Source organism: Phascolarctos cinereus, unplaced genomic scaffold (assembly GCF_003287225.1).
Source record: "Phascolarctos cinereus isolate Bilbo 61053 unplaced genomic scaffold, phaCin_HiC Scaffold_726;HRSCAF=1367, whole genome shotgun sequence".
In the NCBI taxonomy this organism is placed as follows: domain Eukaryota; kingdom Metazoa; phylum Chordata; class Mammalia; order Diprotodontia; family Phascolarctidae; genus Phascolarctos; species Phascolarctos cinereus.
The window spans coordinates 403,690,362-403,714,261 of record NW_027556098.1 but is presented as its reverse complement, the minus strand read 5'-3'; the positions used below and the strand labels follow the sequence as shown (position 1 = coordinate 403,714,261).

General features: G+C 43.7%; 1 protein-coding gene across 3 annotated transcripts in view; it reads left to right on the top strand.

The window, feature by feature from the left end:
• Nucleotides 1-23,285, top strand: part of GABRD (gamma-aminobutyric acid type A receptor subunit delta) — a 39,335-nt gene extending 16,050 nt beyond the window's left edge. For all 3 annotated transcript variants that reach the window (XM_020975917.2, XM_020975913.2, XM_078145759.1), the window contains 8 exons: nt 1,625-1,737; nt 3,917-3,984; nt 4,844-5,064; nt 9,522-9,604; nt 12,344-12,481; nt 14,723-14,878; nt 17,065-17,276; nt 21,052-23,285. In XM_020975917.2, coding sequence (XP_020831576.1) covers nt 1,625-1,737; nt 3,917-3,984; nt 4,844-5,064; nt 9,522-9,604; nt 12,344-12,481; nt 14,723-14,878; nt 17,065-17,276; nt 21,052-21,351 — 1,291 coding nt within the window. In that variant the 3' untranslated portion in view covers nt 21,352-23,285. The remainder of the gene's footprint in view (nt 1-1,624; nt 1,738-3,916; nt 3,985-4,843; nt 5,065-9,521; nt 9,605-12,343; nt 12,482-14,722; nt 14,879-17,064; nt 17,277-21,051) is intronic.
• The last annotated feature ends 615 nt before the right edge of the window (nt 23,286-23,900 follow it).

Here is a 23,900-nt window from a genome sequence, read left to right as displayed (position 1 = left end):
GTTTTTCACCTATATGAGGTACTTCCTGTGAAGCCATGTCAGGCCAGGGATGGAGGAGTAGCAGAAAGGAATTATCTGCCATGCAATGAATGGGCGTCTAGGGAGCTCTCCACCAATGCTCTACCCACAGCTAGTCTCAGAGCAGAGGACCAAATACTGGAGCCATATCACAGTGCCAGGCAGAAGACCCATGGAGTAGAGGGCTGTGGGGGGAGCTCAGTGCTCAGGAAGAGGCAGGGGTAAAGGAGTCTAGTCTACAGTTTGGGGGGGGCAGGAGCTCTCGGCATAGAGTGCCCATGTATTACCTCCTCCTGCAGCCTCTTTTAGACTAGCTGAGCATGTAGACCCACAGCTGTCTGCCAATTCTTCTCCCTGGACTCCCTGGGTGAGGAGAGGTGGATCTCTAAGCCCTTATTCTAGTTCATCATCATAGGATCTGGGTACTTCCTGACTTCAAGAGACCTGGGTTCTTTCTGAACCTCAGCTTTTCGAGTGGGCATCATAGTATAGTTGACAAGGCACTAGACTTGGAGTCAGAAAGGATTGAATCTTGCTGCAGACACACACAAAATGAGAAACCCTGAGCCTCAGTTTCCCTAACTGTAAAATAAAGATAATAATAGTAATACTCCAGGGGTCTTGTGAGGATCAGACAAGATAATAATTATAAGGGGATTAACACAGTGCCTGGCACGTAGTAAGTGCTATATAAATGTTAGCTAAAAAAAAAAAATGAGAGGATTGCACTAGATAGTCCCTGAGCTGTCCTTGGTTGATGGAGGTGATTGGGTCTGATTTTGGAAGACCTTTCTTGCTTTGCTCCACTGAGTCCTTGAATCTATGAAAAGAACTGGATTTTTTTTTTTTTTTTGCCTTCTACCTTACAGCTGAGGAGACTGTGCTCTATTTGGGGACTATTTGGGGGCAGGCAGCTGTAAAGATGCTGTCTCAGTCCCTCTGGCTTATTTGCCAATTTTCCAGTGCTTTCCTGGCTGGGGGTGGGGGAGACAACTGGGTATGTTTAGCTTGGGGAAGAAAAGACTCAGGGGGGCATGTGATGGAATTGCTGCCCAGCAAGGTTTTGAAGGGTTGTCACATGGAAAAGGGATTAGATTTGTTCAGCTCAGCCCCAGGGGGAAGAACCAGTAACAGTGAATGGAAGCTTCAGAGAGACAAATTTAGGCTTGTATTCAGGAAAGATTTCCTGAATTAGAACTTTGCCAAAGTAGAATGGACTTACCCCCACCCCCACCCCACCCCGGAGGCTGGATGACCTCTTGTCAAGAACTCGATAGAGTGAATTTTTTGGTGCGGGGGTGTGACGGTGGTTATGGTTGGATTGACTGCTGAAATTCAGCTCTGAGCTTTTGTGATTCTTTGAATGTTTCAAGAATGAATAATCGGGAAGGTAGACAATTGGGAGCCTCTACAGGTTCTTGAATAAGTGAATACTTTGATAGAAGTTTTGTTATTGTTTTAGAAATATAAGTCTGTCTAGGATGTGAGAGTATTTGCACCCATTGCTAAGAAAGCAGACTCTGCTCTGCTACTAATACCCCAATAGTATTTTTGCAGTGATTTCTGCCAGTGAAGCATACTTTAACTTCTTTTTCTCTCTGCCCAGAGCAATGAATGATATTGGCGATTACATAGGTTCTAATGTGGAAATATCCTGGCTCCCCAATCTGGATGATCTAATGGAAGGCTATGCCCGGAATTTCAGGCCTGGTATTGGAGGTAATGCAGGGATATTTGGGGATGGGATGGGAAAAGGGAAGGAAGAATTCTCTGTCCTGAGTCCAAGTAAATTCACATTGATCCCTGTGGGACAATTTGTGTCCCACTGCTTCCTGAGATGGGCAGTGGGCTAGCCCATTCTTCAAGGACTGAGGTCAGTTCTGGGTCTGGAGTATTGCCCAATTAAAGACCGCCCCCCCAAGAGGTTATCCCTATACTTCAGAACTCTGGGAAATGGACAGCAGCATAGGCTGCTGGGGTAGGCAGTCCCCCAGATTTCTTACTGTTTCCCCTTTATCAGCCTAAGTTTGCCTTGGCTGTGTCACCCAGAGCCAAGAACTACAGATTGGCATTGTAAGAAAAAAAAATCAGTGCAATGTGATGAAAAGAAACAAGATTCTACTCTGTTAAGATGGTTCTACTGCTAAATCACCATGTGACCCTAGGCAAGTCCGAGTCCCTCTGTGGCGTCATTTTTCTCCTCTCTAAAATGACTAAAGGATTTCTAAGTCCCTCGCACTTCTAACATTATAGGATTCTTATCATAATCATGGCTATTATTATCTTACTTGAAAAACAGAGTGTGTAATGGATTAAAGTATAGCATAGAAGTCAGGAAGACCCAAATTTCAGTCCTACCTCTGACATAGTCTGGCTGTCTGCCCCCAGGCAAGTCATATCACTGCTCAATGCCCCTGGACAACAATCTTAAGATACTAAGTTACATGCCAATGGATACTGGTGTAGAGAGTTTCCATACTGGGAAGATACCTACCTAGATGAAGCCAAAGGGCTAAACAACAACAACAAAAAAGTTACTTGGGAAATTACTGGAGGATTCCTACATATGATATGCCTCATCAGGGTGCTCTGGGTGATGCAGTGGATAGAGCTGGACCTAGAGTTAGGAAGACCTGAGTTCAGATCCAGCCTCAGACACTTACCAGCTGTAAGACCCTGGGCAAGTCATTTAACCTCTGTTCATTCAGTTTCCTCATTTGTAAAATGGGAATGATAATGGCACCTACCTTTCAGGCTTGTGGTGTGGATCAAATGAGATATTTGTAAAAGTGCATTGTAAACCTTAAGATGCTATAGAAATGCTAGCTATTATTACTGTTGTTGTTATTAGCTAATCAAGCAATTAATCTATCCAAAGAGCATTTATTAAACACCTACTACATATAAGACATTGGGCATACAAGGACAAAAGCAGAACAGTCCCTACTTTAGAGAAGATTAAACTCTAGCTGGGACAAGCAATAAATACATACACAGGTGTATACAAAGTGGATGCAGGGTGAATTTTGGCAGGAGAGGAGGAAGAATGAACTAGTACCTGGAGGAATCAACAGATCATAGGATTCTAGATCTAGAGTTGAGAGAGAGCTGAGAAGTCACTGAGTCCTGGCCTCTCCTTTCACAAATGAGGAAATGCTCTGAAATACAGGGATATTCTCTTACAGGCTGGTCTCTACCTGGGGACTAGCCCAAACCCAGAGATGATCTCAGTCCCTGAGGAATGGGCCCATCTCAGGAAGCAGTGGGACAGCGAGGCCAAGGGTCTTTCCCAAAGTTATCCAGAGTCAGGATTCAAACCCAGGTCATCCGACTCCCAGGCCAGCATCCTTCTTAATGCACTGACATTAGGAACTGCTGCATCGCCTCTCCCACTCTGCCATGATCCATGCAAGCTCTGGCAGGGCCTTCCAAGCTGGAGGGACTTCAAGTACAGGCCCAGTAATGGACTGTTTGTCTTTAATGCAAAGAACAGTCTAGTTAAGAGCAGAAAGGCTTATCATCAGGTTGGTCAAAGGTGACAAGTTGTTATTGTTTTGGGTCACAATAACTCACGAAAATGGGCTACAAAGGCAGGGAGGTTTTGGAATCTGTATCCATTAGAAGTGGGAGGGACTCCTCCTCATAACAAAATCCCAGATCCTTGAATATTGAAATACAAGTAATTACATTATTTCTATTGAGTCCAAGGACTCTCTGTTGGCCTGGGACCAATGCTGGCTCCTGCCTCTGGTGCAGGATTCTTTGGAAACCTGTGCTTGGGTATCTAAACTCCCTGGTGATGGGAACAGATGGGCTGGCTTTCATGTCTCGGATGCAGTGGGGGGATGGGGACTGCCCAGCACAAAGAACTTCTCCACTGCTTTTTCCCTTCTTTCAGGTCCTCCTGTGAATGTGGCTCTCGCCCTTGAGGTTGCCAGCATTGACCACATATCGGAAGCTAACATGGTAACTCTACCCCGTTGCTGCTCCCTCTCATTGGCCACCCTTAGACAGGCTATCCCTCTGCCCCCTTATATACCTTCCTCATGCAGCAGACATTCAAGTGGCAAGGTGAGGGAGGCATAACTAACCAGCAATTTACCTGGAATATATCTGGGCAACTGAATGGACTCCAAGTCCAGCGTGGGTCATCTGAGAAAGTTAATATGTCTTAAATTGCATCAAAAGGAGTAGCATTGAGGACTAGTGAATTGATGAAGGGCTCACTGAATTTTGCCCTTGTCCGACCATGCTTGAAGCATTGTGCTTATTTCTGGGCACCATCTTGAAGAAGGGTACTGATGGGCTGTAGAATGTTTGGAGAGGGTAACAGAATGGTGAAGGGCTCAGAGATCACTCCATGTGAGGATAGATCAGAGGACCTGGGGATCTTTGACCTGGTGAAGGAAAGCCTTAAGGGAGATGTGAGAGCTATCTTTAAGTATTTGAAGGGCTATCATATGAAAGGGGGATTAACTAGGTTCTGATTGGTCTCAGGGGGTAGAACCAGTAGCAATGGGTGGAAGGTAGAAAGAAACAAATTTGGGCTTCATATCAGGAAAATTTTCTTGAGTTAGAGGCATATGATAGTGGAATGAGCTGCCTTGGGAAACAGTGGGTTCTCCACCACTGGAAGTCTTCAAGCAAAGGCTGGATGACTAATTGCCAGGGATGTTGGAGAAGGTATCCTTGTCCAGGTGTGGGCTCTACTTGGTGGGCTCTGGGGTCTCTTCCAACTCGGAAATTCTGGGATTCTGGCCACAAGTAAGTGAGGCTCTGGGGTGATCTGCTGCCTCTGGTTTCTCTCTCCCTTTCCTCACTCAAGGAGTACACCATGACCGTGTTCTTGCATCAGAGCTGGCGAGATAGCCGATTGTCTTACAACCACACCAATGAAACCCTGGGCTTAGACAGCCGCTTTGTGGACAAGCTTTGGCTCCCAGACACCTTCATTGTCAATGCCAAATCAGCCTGGTTCCATGATGTAACAGTGGAAAACAAGCTTATTCGGCTGCAGCCCAATGGGGTGATTCTATACAGTATCAGGTAAGGTCCACATCCCCACACAATGGCTCATACAATAACTGTACTCCAGAATTCTAGCATCCTGGACAGGCAGGAGGAAACTGCCCTCTAAACAATTTGGTAATCCACAATGCCAAAATAACACAAGAAGGAATGAAGACAAATTCAATCCAGTTCAATTAAGTTCAACAAGTATTTATTAAGTACCTGCTATATTCCAGGTGTTGGTGATATGAAACAAAAACAAAACAGTCTCTTCCTTCAAGGTGTTTACATGTGCACAATTTTTTAAAAATACCAATAATTTTTAAAGGTGATCACAGTATAATATAAAATGTGGTTTGTTTATTATAGAACAGGAATTCCAGAGAGCACAATGGAAGAGTGGGCTCGAGAAGGACAGGTACACAGAAGGGGTGGAACTAACTAGGATAGTTATGAGAGCATAGGGAACAGTGGCCAGGGAAGAGAGTGTTGGCCCAGACAGCCTCAGATTCTGAATCACCGAGATTCTAAGGGGAGCGATCATGCAGTAAATGGTCATGCCCTTCACTGACATAATAGTATTATTGATTTGATTATCAATCTCTCAGCAAGAGGTTAAAGCAAGAGTAGGGAAAGGAAGAAGGAGGAATTTATGCACATGACAGCACTGCTTGATGGTCAAAATAGGGGATTGGGAGAGCCTTGGAGTCTGGCTGATTATAGACGGGGTAGAGGGTCATTGAGGTACTCACCCTCTAATTACCAGTCAAGTCAGATCTGCCATAGGACTCCCTCCATTGTCAAGTAGATTATCCCCCTTGGGGTTGGATATTCAACTGATGGCATAGGGTAGCTGGGTCAAATTCAAATAGAAATGAAGTCACTAAATTATACATAAAGACCTCATGTAGATGGCATATTGGCAGCATATTAGAAATGTTACCATTTGTATGTTCTATCATATTTTTATTTATTTTGTTAAATATTTCCCAATTACATTTTAATCTGGTTCTGGTCACACCCCAGAAGATTGTTGGCCTCATTGTAGCCTGTGGGCATGTGTTTGAGCCTCTGCCTTAGAATACCCCAAGGTCTTTGTTGGAGAGGCAGCCGACTGTGAAGGGAGTTCACCTGGCATGCAGCTTCTGGGGAAAGGAAGTATGACATCTGCTTATCTTTTATTTTAATTAATTATCCTTGCTAAGTACTTAGCTCAGCTGTTTATACGCTGCTGAAGGGGCATGGGTGCTACTAAAATATAAATATAACAAAATTTAGAATTGGGAAATCTTTAAAAATCATTAAGGTTTTGTAGCCTCTGGATTTCAGCACCCTGGAGAAGAGCCCCAAGGCCATAGCCTAGTTAGATGTGTACCTTTTACCACTAGAATGGCATACTGAATAGCAGCATTCTCTTTCCTTCCTAATCTATGCTTGATAAATGAATCAGCATTCTCTTTCCAAAAGGGGCCTTTCCCTCCTCCTGAGGGAAATTTTTTTTTATTAACATCAGAGGAAGATTGTAGCACTGCATTCCTCTGCTACAACCCAGAGCCTGACTTCATCACTTCTGACCCACAATGATATTTTGAACACAGGGAGATCAACCAAGCCCCATGGAGAAGCTGAGACTTTAGCTTTGTCTACTCAGCAATACACATATAAATGAAAACGACAACAGCAACAAAAAACTAGTCATATTGTCCATTTAGAAAAATCTAGAAATATGCTTGTTAACTGTTATTTATGTAGACATTCAAAAGCAGTTTGAATTTTTAAAAGTTAAGTTCAACGTAACATGTAATTATGGGGTGCCTACCCTAGGCCAAGCACTGTGGTTGGCATTGTGAATAAAAGACAAAAATTAATATGGCCCCTACCTCCGAAGAGCTTACCATGGGGGACTGGAGTTGGGTAGAATATGTACACAGATAAATAAAGACAAAATGTGCACGAAGTAAGTACAAAGTAATTTTAGGTAAACTATTCCTGTTATTATTTTCCTGGATTTTTATTCAGAGATTTAAAAACTAAGTTTCATATTAAATTATTGAAAAGTCTACAGTATGAATTAATGACCTAAGAATCCTGTTTCGTTTACAAGTGAAAATTTTATTGACAGCATTATTGATAGGAGGGAGATCAGGGAGGGTTTCATGTAGGAGGTAGCCCCTGAGCTGTGCTTTGAAGGAAGCTAGGAATTATTTTTTTATATTTATTTATTAAATATTTTCCAATTATATTTTAAAATTTTAACATTCACTTTTTTTCAATTTGAGTTCCAAATTCTCTCCCTCCCTTCCACCCCTCCTCCATCCCTGGAGCAGGCAAGCAATATGATACAGACTCTACATGGGAAGTCATGCAAAACATTTCCATATTGGAAGCTAGGAATTCTTAAAAGAAAAATTATCTTTTGTTTCTCTACCACCTTTATTTCTGAATATATTCTTCCCCTTTCTTTCTTCTCCCCGGGGACTCATCAAGTCATCCCTTGCAGCACAGAATGAAAAAGAAAAAGGGAAATCATTAGACTGTAAGCTTGAGATAAGGGACTGTCTTTTTCTTTCTTTCTTTTTTGAAGGAATTGGGGTTAAGTGACTTTCAGTCAGTGAATGTCTGAGGCTGGATTTAAACTCAGGTCCTCCTGACCCCAGGGCTGGTACTCTATCTACAGGGACTGTCTTTTGACTGTTTTTGTATGCCCAGCACTTAGCTCAGTGCCTAGCACATAGTAGGTGCTTCATAAATATTTATTGCATTGGATGTTTTTTTTAAAAAGCTTATCTAACCCCTCAACTGAGCCTGACACCATATAGATTATTTCACACTCATTTCCCCTGACCTGTGCAAAGAAGGAAGGAGTTGTATTTTTTAAAACCTCTTCTCCAGGGCTAAACTTAGCCATTATGATTATATAGCACTCTATTTCATTATTTATTGTTCTTTCTATTAATATTATTATAGTTACTGTACATATTTTTCTTGATTCTGTTTATTTCAATCAATCAATAGATACATATTAAGCTCCTACTATGTGCCAGGCATCATGCTAGTCAATGGGGACAAAATTATAAAGAATGAAACAATCCCTACTCACAACGAGTACATTCTAATGACAGAGACAAGTTAATAATGATGAAGATGATGATGATAGCTAACATTTATATAGTACCTACTATGTGCAGGCACTATGTGAAGCCTTTTACAACTATCTCATTTGATCCTCACAACAACCTTGGGAAGAGGGTGCTATTATTATCTCCATTTTACAGATGAGAAAACTGAGGCAAACAGAGGTTAAATGACTTGCCTAGGGTCACACAGCTAGCAAGTGTCTCAGTGTCACATTTGAACTCTGGTCGTAACTCCAGGATGAGCATTCTATCCACTGTATCATGTTGCATGAATGCATATGTATACAAATATATATGTACAAATATAGGGCAGCTAGGTGGCACAGTGGATAGAGTGTTGGGTCTAGAATCAGAAAGACTCATCTTCCTGGGTTCAAATCTGGCCTTAGAGACTTACTAGCTGTGTGACTATGGGCAAGTCACTTAACCCTCTTTATCTCAGTTTCCTCATCTGCAAAATGAGCTGGAGAAGAAAATAGCAAACCACTTCAATGTCTCTGCCAAGAAAATCTGAAATGGGGTCAGGAAGAGTCAGACACAACTGAAAATGACTGGACAAGAACAATAAAATACAAATATATACAAAGAAGCTAAATATAAAATAGTTTGGGACAAAGGACACTAGCAGTTGGGGAGGTGGGATGAGGCATGGTCTTGTTCTTTTTTTTTTGTGAGTCAATCAGGGTTAAATGACTTGCCCAGGGTCACACAGCTAGTGTCAAGCGTCTGAGGCTGGATTTGAACTCAGGTACTCCTGACTCCAGAGCCAGTACTCTATCCATTGTGCTGCCTAGCTGCCTGCATGACCTCGTTCCACATCAGTTCACATCAGTCTTGTCATGCTTCTCTGGAGCTTTCACATGCATCAGCATTCCTGTGGTGAGATAATGTTCTTACATTCATGTACTGCTATTTGTCTGGCCATTCCTCATCAATAGGTATTTATTTTGTTTCTGGTTTTGTCCTTCCTACCATTCTTGGGGTGTCCTATTGAATAACAGCCCTTGCCTCCCTTCCTGATTTAGGTTTGAAAGGTGAATCAGGTGTTCTCTTCCAGAAAGGGCCCACTTCCTCTTTCCCTCCTCCCTGTTACTCTATTGGCTGCATTTTTGATTTTCATCCAGATGTTTGTCATCCCCACAATCACAGTCACCAAAAGGTCAAGTGAAGTACTCAACCATTCTGCAAGTCAATGACAGTCTGGTGATCAGTAATAAAGCTACCTAGTGGGTGCTTCCTACTCCCTGAGCATGGCCCGCCCGGCTCTCTTCTGAGGAGGGATGAAGGGCGAATGAAGGAATGTCTCTTCCCTCTATAACCCTCTCTTTCCTCTTGTTTCTCTTTTTCTGGGGGCAGAATCACCTCCACGGTGGCCTGTGACATGGACCTCTCCAAGTATCCCATGGATGAACAGGAGTGTATGCTAGACCTGGAAAGCTGTAAGTACTAGCTGAGCAGCCTAGATCCTGCTGGAAATCTCTTCTTAGGGAAAGAAAGCTTCAGCCTGTAGCCTGTATTTCCTCCCACACCTTCCTACAAATACAGACAGAATCATAACTAGCAATTTTGATAGGAGGGGACAGATTTCACCAATTGAACCATCATTCTCTTCCCTTTCCTTCCTCCTGGGGGAAAATTTTATTAACAGGGAATGAAGACAGGTTGACCCTGTCCAGGTGTGGTCATGCTGGGTGGGATGGCTGATCTTCCAGAGACTCTAGCCAGTGTCTCTTAAAAGCAGCTGATGATCCACAACCCATTAACTCCTGGAAGATGACAGACAGGGAAGAGGGGTGCAGGAGTGGGAGGATTCAGGCCCCAGGAGAGCATCTGATAGCAATGAGACTTTAGTGATTATGTCCCACTTCTGGGTGAAGGAAGAAGGTCATGGGACAGGTAACTATGGTGTGGTTGACTGGTAGGTCAGAAGCTCACAATGGGAAGGAAATACGCTTCCTGGAATATAAGCATCCTGATGCAAAGTTCCAGTCACCCTGACCTAGTTATGTTTCTAAGCTCCCATCCCAACTCTTCTTGCCCAGGTGCCTATGACAGATACAGGCCAAACTCAAGATGATGAATTAAGGGCTATGCTAACTTTTGGTTTTTCATAAGCTAGAAAGTACCTCCCAAAAGATGGCTTTTCATTCTGAGCAGGAAGCATGATCAGGGGACGCCCTTCTTTCTAGTTATAAGATCATAGATTTAGAGGTGGAAGACCACTGAGTCTAACCCTCTCATTTTACAGATGAGGACACTGAGGCACAGAGAGGTTAATATGATTTGTCCAGAGTCACCTGGTTAGTAGATGCCTGAGGTAGGATTTGAACCCAGATATTTCTGACTCAAAGTCCAGCATTCTAACCACTATGTCATGCTGCCTCTCAACAGTCCTAATAATTGTGTCTTGGGAAAAGCTAAAAAAGATATCCTAGAGGTATGTTTGAGCTTTGATTTTTGCCAGGACTGCTTCACTTAGCAGCTCATTCAGGACAGATATAGACAGGAGGATTCTGATACATTCCAATTCCAATTTAACCAGCATTCGTTAAGTACCTACTGTGTGCCAGGTACAGTGCTAAGTACTGCAGGTACAAAAATAATACCAAAAAACCCAGCCCTTACTCTTAAGAAGTTTGCTTCCTGCTTGGGGCAGGGGAGGAAATGGGACAACAAAACATGGACTGAAACAGGTGAATGCAAAGCATATACACAAAAATGCAAAGTAATTTCAAGAGGGAGGGGACATTAACAACTAGAAAAATATGGAAAGGTCTTGTCTAGACCTTTGCGGCACCTGCACTATGTCTGAAGGGAGCCAGAGACTCTCCAAGGCACTGAATGCATTCTTTATTACTAGAACCATCCTGGCTTGGGGTGAGCTAGAATGTATAATGCATGGAGAACTGGCCTCAGAGTCAAGAGGACCTGGGTTCAAATCATGCCTCTCTCCCATGTTGGTTGTGGGACCCTCAGGCAAGTCAATTAACCTCTACAATTATAAATTGAAGAGCAGGTGGCAGGCTACTTTGGTAAAGGGACTTTCCTCACTTGGGAATTCTCCAAACCAATGACATTACAGATCAGGGTTGAAGGGAAAAAAATAGAAGAGCTTGGAAAAAAAGAAACCCCTCTGAACCCCAGTTTGCTCATCTGTAAAATGGCAGCATCACAGGGTGGTTGCAAGGATTCAATGAGATAATATGGGTAAGATGCATTGTAACCCTTAAAGCTATATAGAAATGTGAATTCTTGACAGAATTGTATGGACCTTTTTTCTCAAACAACCCAAACACCATTTACCTCTTCCCTCCTCCACAGTCATTGGCTTCCTAGTTTCAGTAGTAAGAGATATGAAGCTGAAAGGGATCTAAGAGATCATCAAATCCAACCCCCTTGTTTTATAGATGAGGAAATTGGGCCATAGGGAAGCTAAAGACTTAGTCAGGGTCGCCTAGCTAATGTGTCTGAGGAAGGATTCACACTCAGGTCTTTCTGACTCCAAGGCCAATGCCTTATCCACTCCAGCAATTAGACTCTCAAAGTACCTACATTCCCTAGAAGCCCAGTCCTAACCTCGCTCTTAGCTTTTCCTTCACTGGACAGTTCCCAGAACTTAACCACACAGACTGACTCAGAAAGAACCATCTGCACTCCTCCTAGTAATGGAACTCAGTTGGGGATCCTTACAGTTCAATCTGCATTTGGAGAGAAGCCATGGTGTCTTCTACACTCTCATGTACAAGAGCTGATTCCTCTGAATCTGCTCTGGGTTGCTGAAGAGTCTGCCTATCTTGGGAACTTCATCTGTTGGGTTTCTAGACCCTCAGCATCAACAGAAGAAGTTACCATCAATCTAGGGCTGGAAGGAACTTCAAAGTCTTCTACCCCAACCTCCTCCTCCTTGTACAGAGGTTTAGAGAGAGGAAACAATTTGTCCAAAGCCCCACAGGTTTTAAATGGCAAAGTTAACATTTGAACCCAGGCTCTCTGATAGAAAATCTAGAATTCTTTTCCCTGCACCTTACTTTTTCCCACCCTGTGAAGCATTCATGATCTCAAACACACAGGCGGAACACCATCTTCATTGGGTCCTGGGGAGAAGAGCATAGGAGCAGCTGGGGAGCTGCCTTCAGAGCCTAGCCTTCACTCTTCTATTGGTCGAATTTCCTTTGCAGATGGTTACTCTTCAGAGGATATCGTGTACTACTGGTCAGAAAACCAAGAGCAAATTCATGGCTTAGACAAGCTACAGCTGGCACAGTTCACCATCACCAACTACCAGTTCACCACTGAGCTAATGAACTTCAAATCTGGTAACAAGTCTTCCCTGGTTCAGAAAGCATTGGACAGAGCCAACTTTATTTATAAAAAAAAAATAACCTAAGGTCATAGGAGTTGATAATAACATAGCCAGTCTCCAGAAGGGTGAAAATTAGTTACTTCTCTTACATCTTCTTTTTTTGCTTCAACCAAAGACCACCCTGGGTTGGAACTAAAAGTACAGATGGATCTTCCCAAGGCAAGTGGGTCCAATCACTCTGCCCTGGGTGGACCCCACTCTGCAGTGTTGTGTTCAGTTATGGACACCCCATTTTAGAAAGGACATTGATAATCTGGAGAGTGTCTAGAGGTGGGTGACCAGGTTGGTGAAAGGATCATAGGATCCTAGATCTGGAACTGAAAGCAATCTCAGAGAGGCCATCTAGTCCCACCTATCATTTGACAGATGAGGAAACTGAGGCTTTGAAAGATGAAGTGAATCAAAATATCAGAGGAGAGATTTTAGGGGCAGCTAGGTGGCACAGTGGATAGAGCACTGGCCCTGAAGTCTGGAGGACCTGAGTTCAAATCCAACCTCAGACCAAACACTTGACACTTACTAGCTGTGTGACCCTGGGCAAGTCACTTAACCCCAATTGCCTAAAAAAAAAAGACCTTTGAACTCAGATCTTGACTCCAAGGCCAATGTTCTACCCACCATTTCTTGGGGTGATGCAGTAAGAGGATCAGTTCAGGAGCTGGGGAAATTTAGCCTGGAGGGGCAGCTAGGTGGCTAGAGCACCAGCCCTGAAGTCAGGAGGACCTCAGTTCAAATCCGGCCTCAGACCAAACACTTGAGACTTACTAGCTGTGTGACCCTGGGCAAGTCATTTAACCCCAATTGCCTAAAAAAAAAATTTAGCCTGGAGAGGAGGAGATTTAGGGAGGAACATGATAGCCATCTCCCAGTACATGGAGGTTGGTCATGTGGAAAAAGAGAGAGATTTGTTTTGCTTGGTCCCAGAGGACAGAACTAAGAGGAATGGGTAGGAGTTATAGAGAAATGGATTTGGAGAAACTTTCTAACAAATAATGCTAGCCAAAAATTGCATTAGGGCCAGCTAAGTGGCATGGTGTATAGAAAGCCCTGGACCCAGAGTCAGGAAGACCTGAGTTTTAATATGAGTTCTAATATGACCTTACACACTCCTTAGCCATTTGATCCTGGGCAGGTCTCTTGACCGCTGTCTGCCTCAGTTTCATCATCTGCAAAATGGGGATAATAATAGCCCTTACTTCCCAAGGTTGTTATGAGGATAAAATGAATTAATATTTTTAAATTTCTTTGCAAACCTCTATACAAATTTAGGGTTAGGGTCATATAAATGCTAGCTATCATTATTTTTATTATTGGGAACAGTCCACCAAGGATTGTGTTTCCTCCCTTCTGGAGGTCTCCAAATAAAGGACAGAAGGATCTCACTTACTAGGGATGGTCTTGGTCAGGTGTGGCTGGACCCAGATAGCCACTGAGGCCCCATCCAATGATGGGATTCTCTGATTCTAGGAATGGCTCTGATTGCTCAGTCTCTGACAACTGAGCTGTCAGGGCCAAGGAAGCCACCAATGTGGGTAGAGAATGCCTGTAGAAAGGTGGGAATCTACAGATTATAGATCCAAAGTAGGAAGGCTCTCTAGAAGTCCCAGGAGTAAAAATTTGGAGGGGGAAGGGACCTTAGAGATCAGTCACCCAAGCTCTCATTTTAAGAGGAGGAAGCTAAGACCAAGAGAGTGGAAATGACTTGTCCAAAGTCACACAGGCACTTAAGTTTCATAGGCAGGATTTAAACCTAGGTCTTGAGCATTCACCTCTTATCTCCTGACTCTTTCCATTGTATCTCACTATTTTCTAGAACATCAGAGTTGCTGTTTCCTGAGTCTTTTGAGAGCACTGAGTCTTTCCTAGGCTGGGGTTGGGGATGTGGCATAGGGCTCAGAGTTGTGATGCTTTCTCTGCTAGGGCTGTACTGTTTGAAAGAGGCACTGTCTGTGACCAAGAATGGGCTGAGGTTTGGGGGGTGAAGAGGATAGAGGGTCTTGTTCCTTTCTGTGGCTCTCAGGAGCCCCTTCCAGGTGCCAGATGCTTAGCAAGGGTCCTGCTGGAGAGCCCTCCTCCTGTGAACGGGCTATGGGGCAGAGATGAGCAGAACCTACCATTTTTTGTTTTGCATTTAGATACCCAGATGTAGACCAAGAGCCATAAAGCAATGGGGGTTTATGTGTGTGTCTTACAGCAGGACAGTTTCCCAGACTCAGTCTACACTTCAATCTGCGGAGGAACCGAGGTGTCTACATCATCCAGTCCTATATGCCTTCCATCCTTCTGGTTGCCATGTCCTGGGTCTCCTTCTGGATTAGTCAGTCTGCTGTACCTGCTAGAGTGTCACTAGGTAAAGAGGGTGTGAGCTCAGGGAGAGGGCCGGGAGTATAAGGGCATGATAGAGGGAGGAGATAAAGGATCACAGATCTTGAGCTGGAAGGGACCTTCAGTCCCTTGTTGATGAGGAAACAGAGGCAGACAAAGGTGGTGACTTGCCCAGGGTCACACAGCTGGTAAGTATCTGAGGAGGGATTTGAACCCAGGACTTCCTGACTCCAAGTCCAATGCTCTATCTATCATACCATGCTGCCTCTATGGAGGAAGGAAAGAAAGGATAAATGCCATGGTTCTCATAATGGCAATTTACAAGATTGAATTTCCAAGGGTGGCTGGGAAAGGTTGGGGCTGCTCCCTCTTCACTATGGAAAAATGTGCAAGTCAACCCAGAAGTCACTCAGCAAACATCTGAGTACCCTGGGAGCGAGAGGGACAATGAGGAGGGAAGGGACTCTGACCTCAGAATATGGCATCAACAAGTGGTGACTTCGGGGGAGTCACGAGAAGAGAACCATATTTATTAGGAAGTGGAGCCTTCTGGAATGCATGAGCTAAACGTCAAATCCTACCTCAGACACTTACTGGCTGTGTGACCATGGACAAGTCATTTAACCTTTGTCTGCCTCAGTTTTATCTGTAAAGTAGGGATGGTGATGGTTGTTGTGAGGACCAAATTTGATCTGAAGTGTGAAACATTTTGTAGCCCCCAAAGTGCTAAATAAATGTGAGTTATTATTATTAATGAAGTAATTTGTAAACCTTGAAGAGCTACATAGATTCTAGTTATTATTATGAAGTCTTACAATATTGTTCTTCTGCTCAAGAACCTCACTGACTCCATATTGCCTCTAAGAGAATATACAGTCTCCTCAGCTTGCCATTCCCTAAACTTCATTTCACCTCTGTTCTCTGCTCAGGCTATCTCCTATGCCTGGATTATACTTCCTCTTCACATTTGCTTCTTAGAATTCCCAGATCCTAACAAAAAGGGGCAGCTAGGTGGCGCAGTGGCTACAGCACTGGCCCTGGAGTCAGGAGGACCTGAGTTCAAATTTGACCTCAGACACTTGACACTAGCTGTGTGATCCTGGGCAAGTCACTTAATCCCATTGCTTAGCAAAACACACACACACACACACACACACACACACACACACACACACAGAATTCCCAGATCCCTTCAAGGTCCTCCTTGGAAAACCTTTCTTGATCCCATTAGCTGTTAGTACTCTTTCCACATTCCTCTAATGACCATATATTTCCCTGCCTATACTATTTCCCTGTGGCACTGCCTTCTCCCAATAGGATGCAATATTAACAATAACAATAACAAACAAAACAAGAGGGTTGGGGACCAGAACTTGACCCATGATTTCATTGGCACAAGGAACTTATGGGTGAGGATGTTCCCTTTGCTGATGCAGGTTGGTACCTTCTCTTCAAGTTGTAATCTCTGAGAGCTGTCCAAAGTACTGAGAGATGAAGCGGCTTGTTTTTCTTAGTAGTTGTTATTCATTATAAATGAAGCAATGATTATTATGAATCAAATTTATACAGCCCTTTAAAATTTGAAAAACTCTTCACCTACAGTACTTCATTTGATCTTCACCTGTGAGTGCTATTATTGTTACCATTTTACAAATAAAGGAATTGAAGCTCAGAGTGTCAAGTGACTTAGCCAGGGTTATAGAGCTAGGAAATATCTGACCTTCCATAGTTTCAAATCCAGGTCTTCCAGACTCCAAGTCTAGGGCTCTGCCTTCTGTGGCACACTGCCAACTCAAGTGAAATAGTGAATAAATCTTTGGGTTTGGAGTCAGGAAGACCTGAGTTCAAATCTAGCCTCAGACATTTACTAGCTGAGTGACCCTGGTCAAGTAATTTAACATCAGTCTACTTTGGTTTACCCAACTGTAAAATGGGGGTGATAATAGCACCTTGCTCATAGGGTTATGAGGATCAAATAAAACACTATTTGTTAAGTACTTAGCAGAGTACTTGGCACCCAATGGTGTTTAATAAATGCTTCCTTCCTTCTTTCTTTTCTCCTTTCCTTCCTTAAGGACAGGGACTATTTTTATTTTTTGTTTTTGTGTTTCCCAATGACTACCACAGTGCCTCACACACAGTAGGCTCTCAATAAAGGCCTGTTGGATTTGCCTGGTTGCCTGACGGGCTCTGTTGACTGCCCTCTCCCAGGTATCACCACAGTGTTGACCATGACCACACTGATGGTCAGCGCCCGCTCTTCCCTCCCTCGGGCGTCAGCCATCAAAGCTCTGGATGTGTATTTCTGGATCTGCTACGTGTTTGTGTTTGCTGCACTGGTGGAGTATGCCTTTGCCCACTTCAATGCAGATTATATGAAGAAGCAAAAGGCCAAGCTGAAGGTCACCAAGCAGAGCAGCGAGGTGAGCATCCCAGGGAGTGGGATTCAGAGGCCCTCCCAGCAGGCGGTTCCCTTTGCTTGGCATCCAGGGTCAGGGACAGGCTTCTTCCCTCCTAGGGAACTGTCAGAGATGCTGCTCTGTACCTTCCCTCCCACTGAGTGCAGCCTGACTCTCAGCCTCCTGCCAATTCTCAGCATAAGTGGCTGGGAGCTGGTTGTCCCCGTGCCAACATGGGAGGAGAATGGGCATCCAGGATGCTTGTGATACAAGCTGCTGGTGGGCAGAGACAGAGCTTCTCCTTTTTATTGCTCATAGCAGGGCTTGTCACTGGGACCCTTCCCATAATAGGTACCTCCTAAATGCTTACTGAATCAAACTGGACAAGGTAATAGGGAGGTAGTGTGGAGGCCTTTGAGTCAGAAAGACATGGGTTCAAGCCCTGTCTCTGACACACGCATTGTTTAACTCTGTACAAGTCAAGGAGAAAGATAAATATATAGAGATGATATGGAAATAGAGATGAAAAATATATGTATATCTATATCTATATATATATCTACACACACACATATACATACATACATATATATATACATTATATATATATATATACATATATATATATATATATATATATATATACACAGAGAGAGAGAGAGAGTGAGAGAGAGAGAGAGTTAATGAGTACTTACTATGTTCCAAGCACTGGCCTAAGTACTGAGGATACAAATACAAGCAAGCAAGACAGTGCCTCCCCTCAAGGAGCTTACATTCTAATAGGGGAAGACAGCACATGAAGGGGTTTGGGGGATGCAGGATGGAATAAGAGGAAGGCAACCAAAACAAGGACAGTGCAGCTAATGGGAAAAAGTCCAATCAAAAATGAGGTGAAGCATGATGGTGTCCTTCCTGAAATCATGGTCCTGGGGAGGGGGATACTAATCAGAGGAGGAGGACTTCAAGATGGAGGTTTCTTAGGTGAACCATGAGGCATGCTGGGAAAAAGAGGAGGGGTCTAGAGCATCCAGGTGGTGGTAAGTTACCCTCTCAGTGCCCCAGACACTGATCTAAGTGGTAGAGCAGGTGCCTATTATCTGCATTGATAAAAGAAGTTGGCTCAGTGAGAGCCTGGTGCAGAATTGAAGTTACAGCCCAAACCAAAAATAAATAAACAAGCCTGGTTCTGTGGGGTTATCTCTAGCTTTGCTGAGGCTGAATCCTTTCCTTCCTTTTGCCGATTCTTGATTTTAAGGAACTGGGGGTGTTTCACCTGCAAAAGACTCAGGAGGGTGGAAGTGGGAAACATGACAACTGACTTCAAGTTATTTGAAGGGATGTCATGGGTGCAGCTTGCTTTGCTCCCAGAGGGTAAGGCCAAGAGTGATGGGTGGAAATGAAGAGAGAAATAGATTTATACTTGATGTCAGAAAAAATTTTCCCTCAGTCAAACAATAGCTGAAAAGCATTTATTAAACACCTACTATTTGCCAGATGCTATGCTAAGTGCTAGGGATACAAAGAAAGGCAAGAAATAGTAAATAAGCATTTATTAAGCACCTGCTACATGCCAGATATAGTGTCAAGCTCTGGGGATATAAAGAAAGGCAAAAGATAGTCCCTGCCCTCAGGGAGCTCACAGTCTAATGGGGAAGGCAACATGCATAGAGCTATATACAAATAAGCTGTAGATAGGAGATATTAGAAAGAATGAACAGACAGAAGGCACTAAGAGTCAGGACAAAAAGGAAAGGCTTCTTATAGTAGGTGGGACGTTAGTTGGGTCTTGAAGGAAGGCAGGTAAGTGCAGAGGCAGAGATGAGTGAGAGTATTCCAGGCTTTGGGGACAGCCAGAGAAAATGCCTCCAGAGGCCAGTGTCTCTGAATCACAGAGTACATGGAGGGCAGTAAGACATAAAGAGACTGGGGAGGTAGGAGAAGGCCAGGTTCTGTGAAGTCTAAAAGGGGAATTAGAGGTTGTAGGAGCATAAGACCACAAGTCTGAAGCTGGGAGTCCATGGAGTCATAGTATCCACAGGTCATAGATTCTACATTCTTTGCCCTCCTTTTATTTTATTTGTATTTTCCCAATGGTTAACCATTGTCTCTCTGAGAAACCATGAAACAGAAAGCAAGAGAAACTCTTCAGAAATACCAGTCAGGAGACAAGTTCATGATACAGTCTTTGTAAAGTACTTAACATAGTGCCAGGCATATAATAAGTGCTTAATAAATGCGTGTCCCTTCTTTTCTCCCTTAGTGAGAGAAATGAGAATGTTAAAACCGTGGTTTTAAGGATTGGAAAACTGAGTCTCAGAAACTTGCTCAAGGCCACACAGCTAGTAAGTGGCAGATGTAGGATTTGAACTCAGGTCCCATGGATCCGAATTCAGTACTTGTGTTTCTGCTAAACCATATCCATTTTACAGATGAGTACATTTCAGCACCCTTTTATATATTGTCTTCTCCCAGTGGAATATAAGCTCCTTAAGGATGGAGACTGTCTCTCCCCTCCCCCAGCTTGTATTTACATCCCCATCATTTTTAGCACAGTGACCGGCACATAGTAGGTGTTTTCCCCCCAGCTTGCATTCACATCCCCATCATTTAGCACAGTGACTGGCCAATAGTAGGTGCTTTCCCCCCAGCTTGCATTCACATCCCCATCATTTAGCACAGTGACTGGCCAATAGTAGGTGCTTTCCCCCCAGCTTGCATTCACATCCCCATCATTTAGCACAGTGACTGGCCAATAGTAGGTGCTTTCCCCCCAGCTTGTATATACATCCCCATCATTTAGCACAGTGACTGGCATAATAGGCACTTCCCCCCCCCCAGCTTGTATTTACATCCCCATCACTTAGCACAGTGACTGGCATAGTAGGCACTCCCCCCCCCCAGCTTGTATTTACATCCCCATCATTTTTAGCACAGTGACTGACACATAGTAGGCACTCCCCCCCAGCTTGTATTTACATCCCTATTATTTAATGCAGTGACTGGCACATAATAGGTACTTGATAAATGCTTCTTGACTTGACTAGGTCACACAGGCAGTGAGTAGCAGTGGGTCTCCCCTCACTGGAGGGGAGCTGAGGCTGGTGGACCCCTTGTCAGGAATGTTGTTGAGTTTAGTTTAGAACTAGATTGGACTTGATAGCCCCTGAAATCCCTTTTCACTTGGGGATTCTCTGACTCTTAAAGATGCTGAGGACCCTGTGTTCACCTTCTGTCCTTCCAAATCCAGCTTTATTCTCAGTGCTTTCTTTATTCTAGGTTTAGCACTTTTTTTTTTGGTTAGGAAATTGGGGCTTTCTTTATTCTAGGGCTTAGCATCAGGCCTGGCGCATAGTAGGCACTTATGTACGTAATAGACTGTCTGATTGAATGCTTAGGAGGAACCAGTTCCTGTCCTTCAGAACTCAAGGCTAAGCCTGCTCTTTCTGGGACAAGGGCAAAGAGGGTGGGGACAGGGTAGTGGGTGCAGTGTGTGTGTTCCACCAGCAGACAGATCCTGTGAGGCCATCATCCTCCCCAAGCACTAGCTGACATTCTCTAGGGAGAGGCAGTATAGTATAATGATTAGGACTTCCTGACTTTAAGTCAAAAAGACCTGGGTTCAAATCCTGCCTGAAAAGGACCCAAGAAAAGTCACTTAACTGTGCCTCCGTTTCCCCCTCAGTAAAATGAGGGGCTTGTGAAAATAAAGTTTAGCTAAAAAACAAACTGAGGGGGTTAGACTCTACAGCATCAAACGTCCCTCCCAGCTCTCAGTCTGTGACCCTCCGATCCCTTGCAGATCAATGTGAAGAATGCCATCGTGCTGTTTTCCCTCTCTGCTGCGGGTATCAATCAGGAGCTGGCCATTTCCCATCGCCAACACAGAATCCCAGGCAACCTCATGGGCTCCTATCGCTCCGTGGAAGTGGAAACAGGGGAGATGAAGAAGCAGGAGGGATCCACAGCTGGAAAAAAGGGAGGCTTGAGGTCATTTTTCAAGCCCATCGATGCTGACACCATAGATGTCTATGCCAGAGCGGTGTTCCCAGCAGCCTTTGCTGCTGTCAATGTTATCTACTGGGTGGCATACACCATGTAAAAGCAGCTACACACACCACACACATGTACACACCCATATACAATGTATACACTCATACACATACACACCCATACACAATACACACATACACACACACACACACATACACACACACACACACAACACACACACACACACACACACACACACACACACACACACACCCCTTCTGGAGCTTGTGGGTGCAGCTGTCGGACATTCCAGCCCCAATTTCACCTCACTGCTATGAAAGAGACACTAGACCTCTGGTCTGGTTTGTACTTTGACTTTTTTGTTTTTTCAGCGGAAGGGGGAAAAATCCCTGAAGGAAAAAAAAAACCTTTGAAACCTCTGGCTTCACCTCACTACTGACCAGGTAGAGGAACATCTTTCCAGTTCTGGATTCCTCAGTTTACCCTTGTACTGGTCCTGAAGAAAGAACTCCAAAGGCTAAGCTAACCCAGGATGATCAGATCAGGGTCACAGCAGCAGAAAATGTTCCTGGAATCCTAGAAGGGACCACAGAGAACATCAGATCCCCACCTCTCATTTTACAGAGAAGGAAACTGAGGCTCAGAAAAGGGAAATAACTTATTCCAGTCAAATAGATGGCTTTGCCAGTCCCAGCTATTTCTAACTTGGGGTCTGACCTCTTGACTTTCGGGTGACTGAGCACCCTGTGGGAGATATGGATTTTTGGACCCACAAGATGTTTTTCCATTTCTAGGTTCTCTGGGGTTAGTAAGGGAGGGAACCTGAGGGTTCTCACTGTGGTTATTGTGTATCTTGGATTAAATGTTAAAAAGGAGGAAAAAATCTCTGCTGACCTCTGGCCCCCACATGTAAGAAAGGATTTCTCCTAGAAGGGAGCTGCATTCTTCAATGACAGCTTCCCTAGTCCCTGTGCCTGTAGGAGACGCCCGCACCCCTGGGGAGGAGGGCCTGGCATATGATGCTTTTGAACACAACAAGAAAAGAAGGAACGTTTGAGCAGGATGAAAACTTGCCCCTTCCTGCTTCTGCCTGTTCTGTGACTCAGGCTTAACTTTATAAGGCCAGAGTAAAAAAAGATGAAATATTGGAGGCTTTCTTTTTTCTATCCTTGGTCCTATTTATAACTTAAATAAAATCACTGATATCACCAGGGAAGAGAATACTGTGAGGAAAAAGAAATGATTCTCAACTTAACCCTCAGAGAAAACAGCTCCATCGTCAGTCATGTTCAAATGGCCGATTCCAGTCTTAATGGAAATTTTGTGCCCTACAACTCCAGAAAGCTGTGGGCTGACTCCGGCCCCTGTATGTCCCCCCAAGGCAGGTTCTACTTAAGAGCAGAGCTGAGGAGTGACAGAGGTTTGGCTCTTTCTGATAGCTAATATTCATAATAAGGGCTAATGTCTATGGATATATGTGTGGGATGCCACTCAAATTAAAAAACATGCTTAGAGGTTTTTCAAGGAGAAACAGAAAGTTAATTTATTTGCTATTCTGGAGAATAGGGTGTCCTTCCACTGGGATGATCTGATGAAGGGAGAGAGAGTAAAGGAGCTAAGAACCAGATTAAATAGCCCTAACAGGCAAATCCCCCTTCCCACCAACTGGCCAATGTTTTGGCTCACAATCTACGGAAACAGAAAACAAACGAAAGAGAACAATATACATGTCTGTATTTAGCCCCTTAGTTTGCTGGCGTAATACCAAAGAAGCAATTAAAAATGTGCAGTCAAGCTAGACACTGTCCTGTATAGCCAGGTCACCATAACTGAAATATAGCAACAGGTACAACAAGATACAGGGGGGCTTCTTCAGGAGTTTCAGGCTTGGCAAACTTAAACTACTGATATAACAATGGCATAGAAGGGGGGGTAGTTGGGGTTGGATTCCCGTAACTCAGGTGATTTCTAATAAACTGAAAGTTAGGCCTGTTGGGCTGCTATGCCTGCCTTGAGTCACAATACGATTTCTATTTATTCTTCTAAAAAGTCTTCACAGGACCCCTCATCCCACTCTTATCCCAAACCTTAATTATACTAAGGAGTCTTCACTGGGATATCCCATTCATATATAAATATAATTTATAATTACATATTATATATTAGCATTATATTATTTATAATGCTAATATGTTATTATATAACACAAATATATTATATAATGATATATAACATACAATTTATATATTTATAAATGTTATTACAACAACACTTTCTTTAATTTAGTCAATTTATTAACATTTATTAAGCACCTACTATGTGCCAGGCTGTGGCTAAGGATTGTGCTAAGCATTAGGATACAAAAAGAAGCAAAAAAACTGTCCCTTCCCTCAGGGTTCTTCCAATCTAATGGGGGAGGCAACCTGCAAGCAAGTATATACAGTTGTTAATTTGTTTCAGTCATGTCTGACTCTTCCTGAGCCCATTTGGGATTTTCTTGGCAGAGATACTGGAGTGGTTTCCCATTTCCTTCTCCAGCTCATTTTAGGAACTGAGACAAACAGAGTTAAATGACTTGCCCAGAGTCACAGAGCTAGTAAGTGTCTGAGGCCAGATTCGAACTCAGGGAGATAAGTC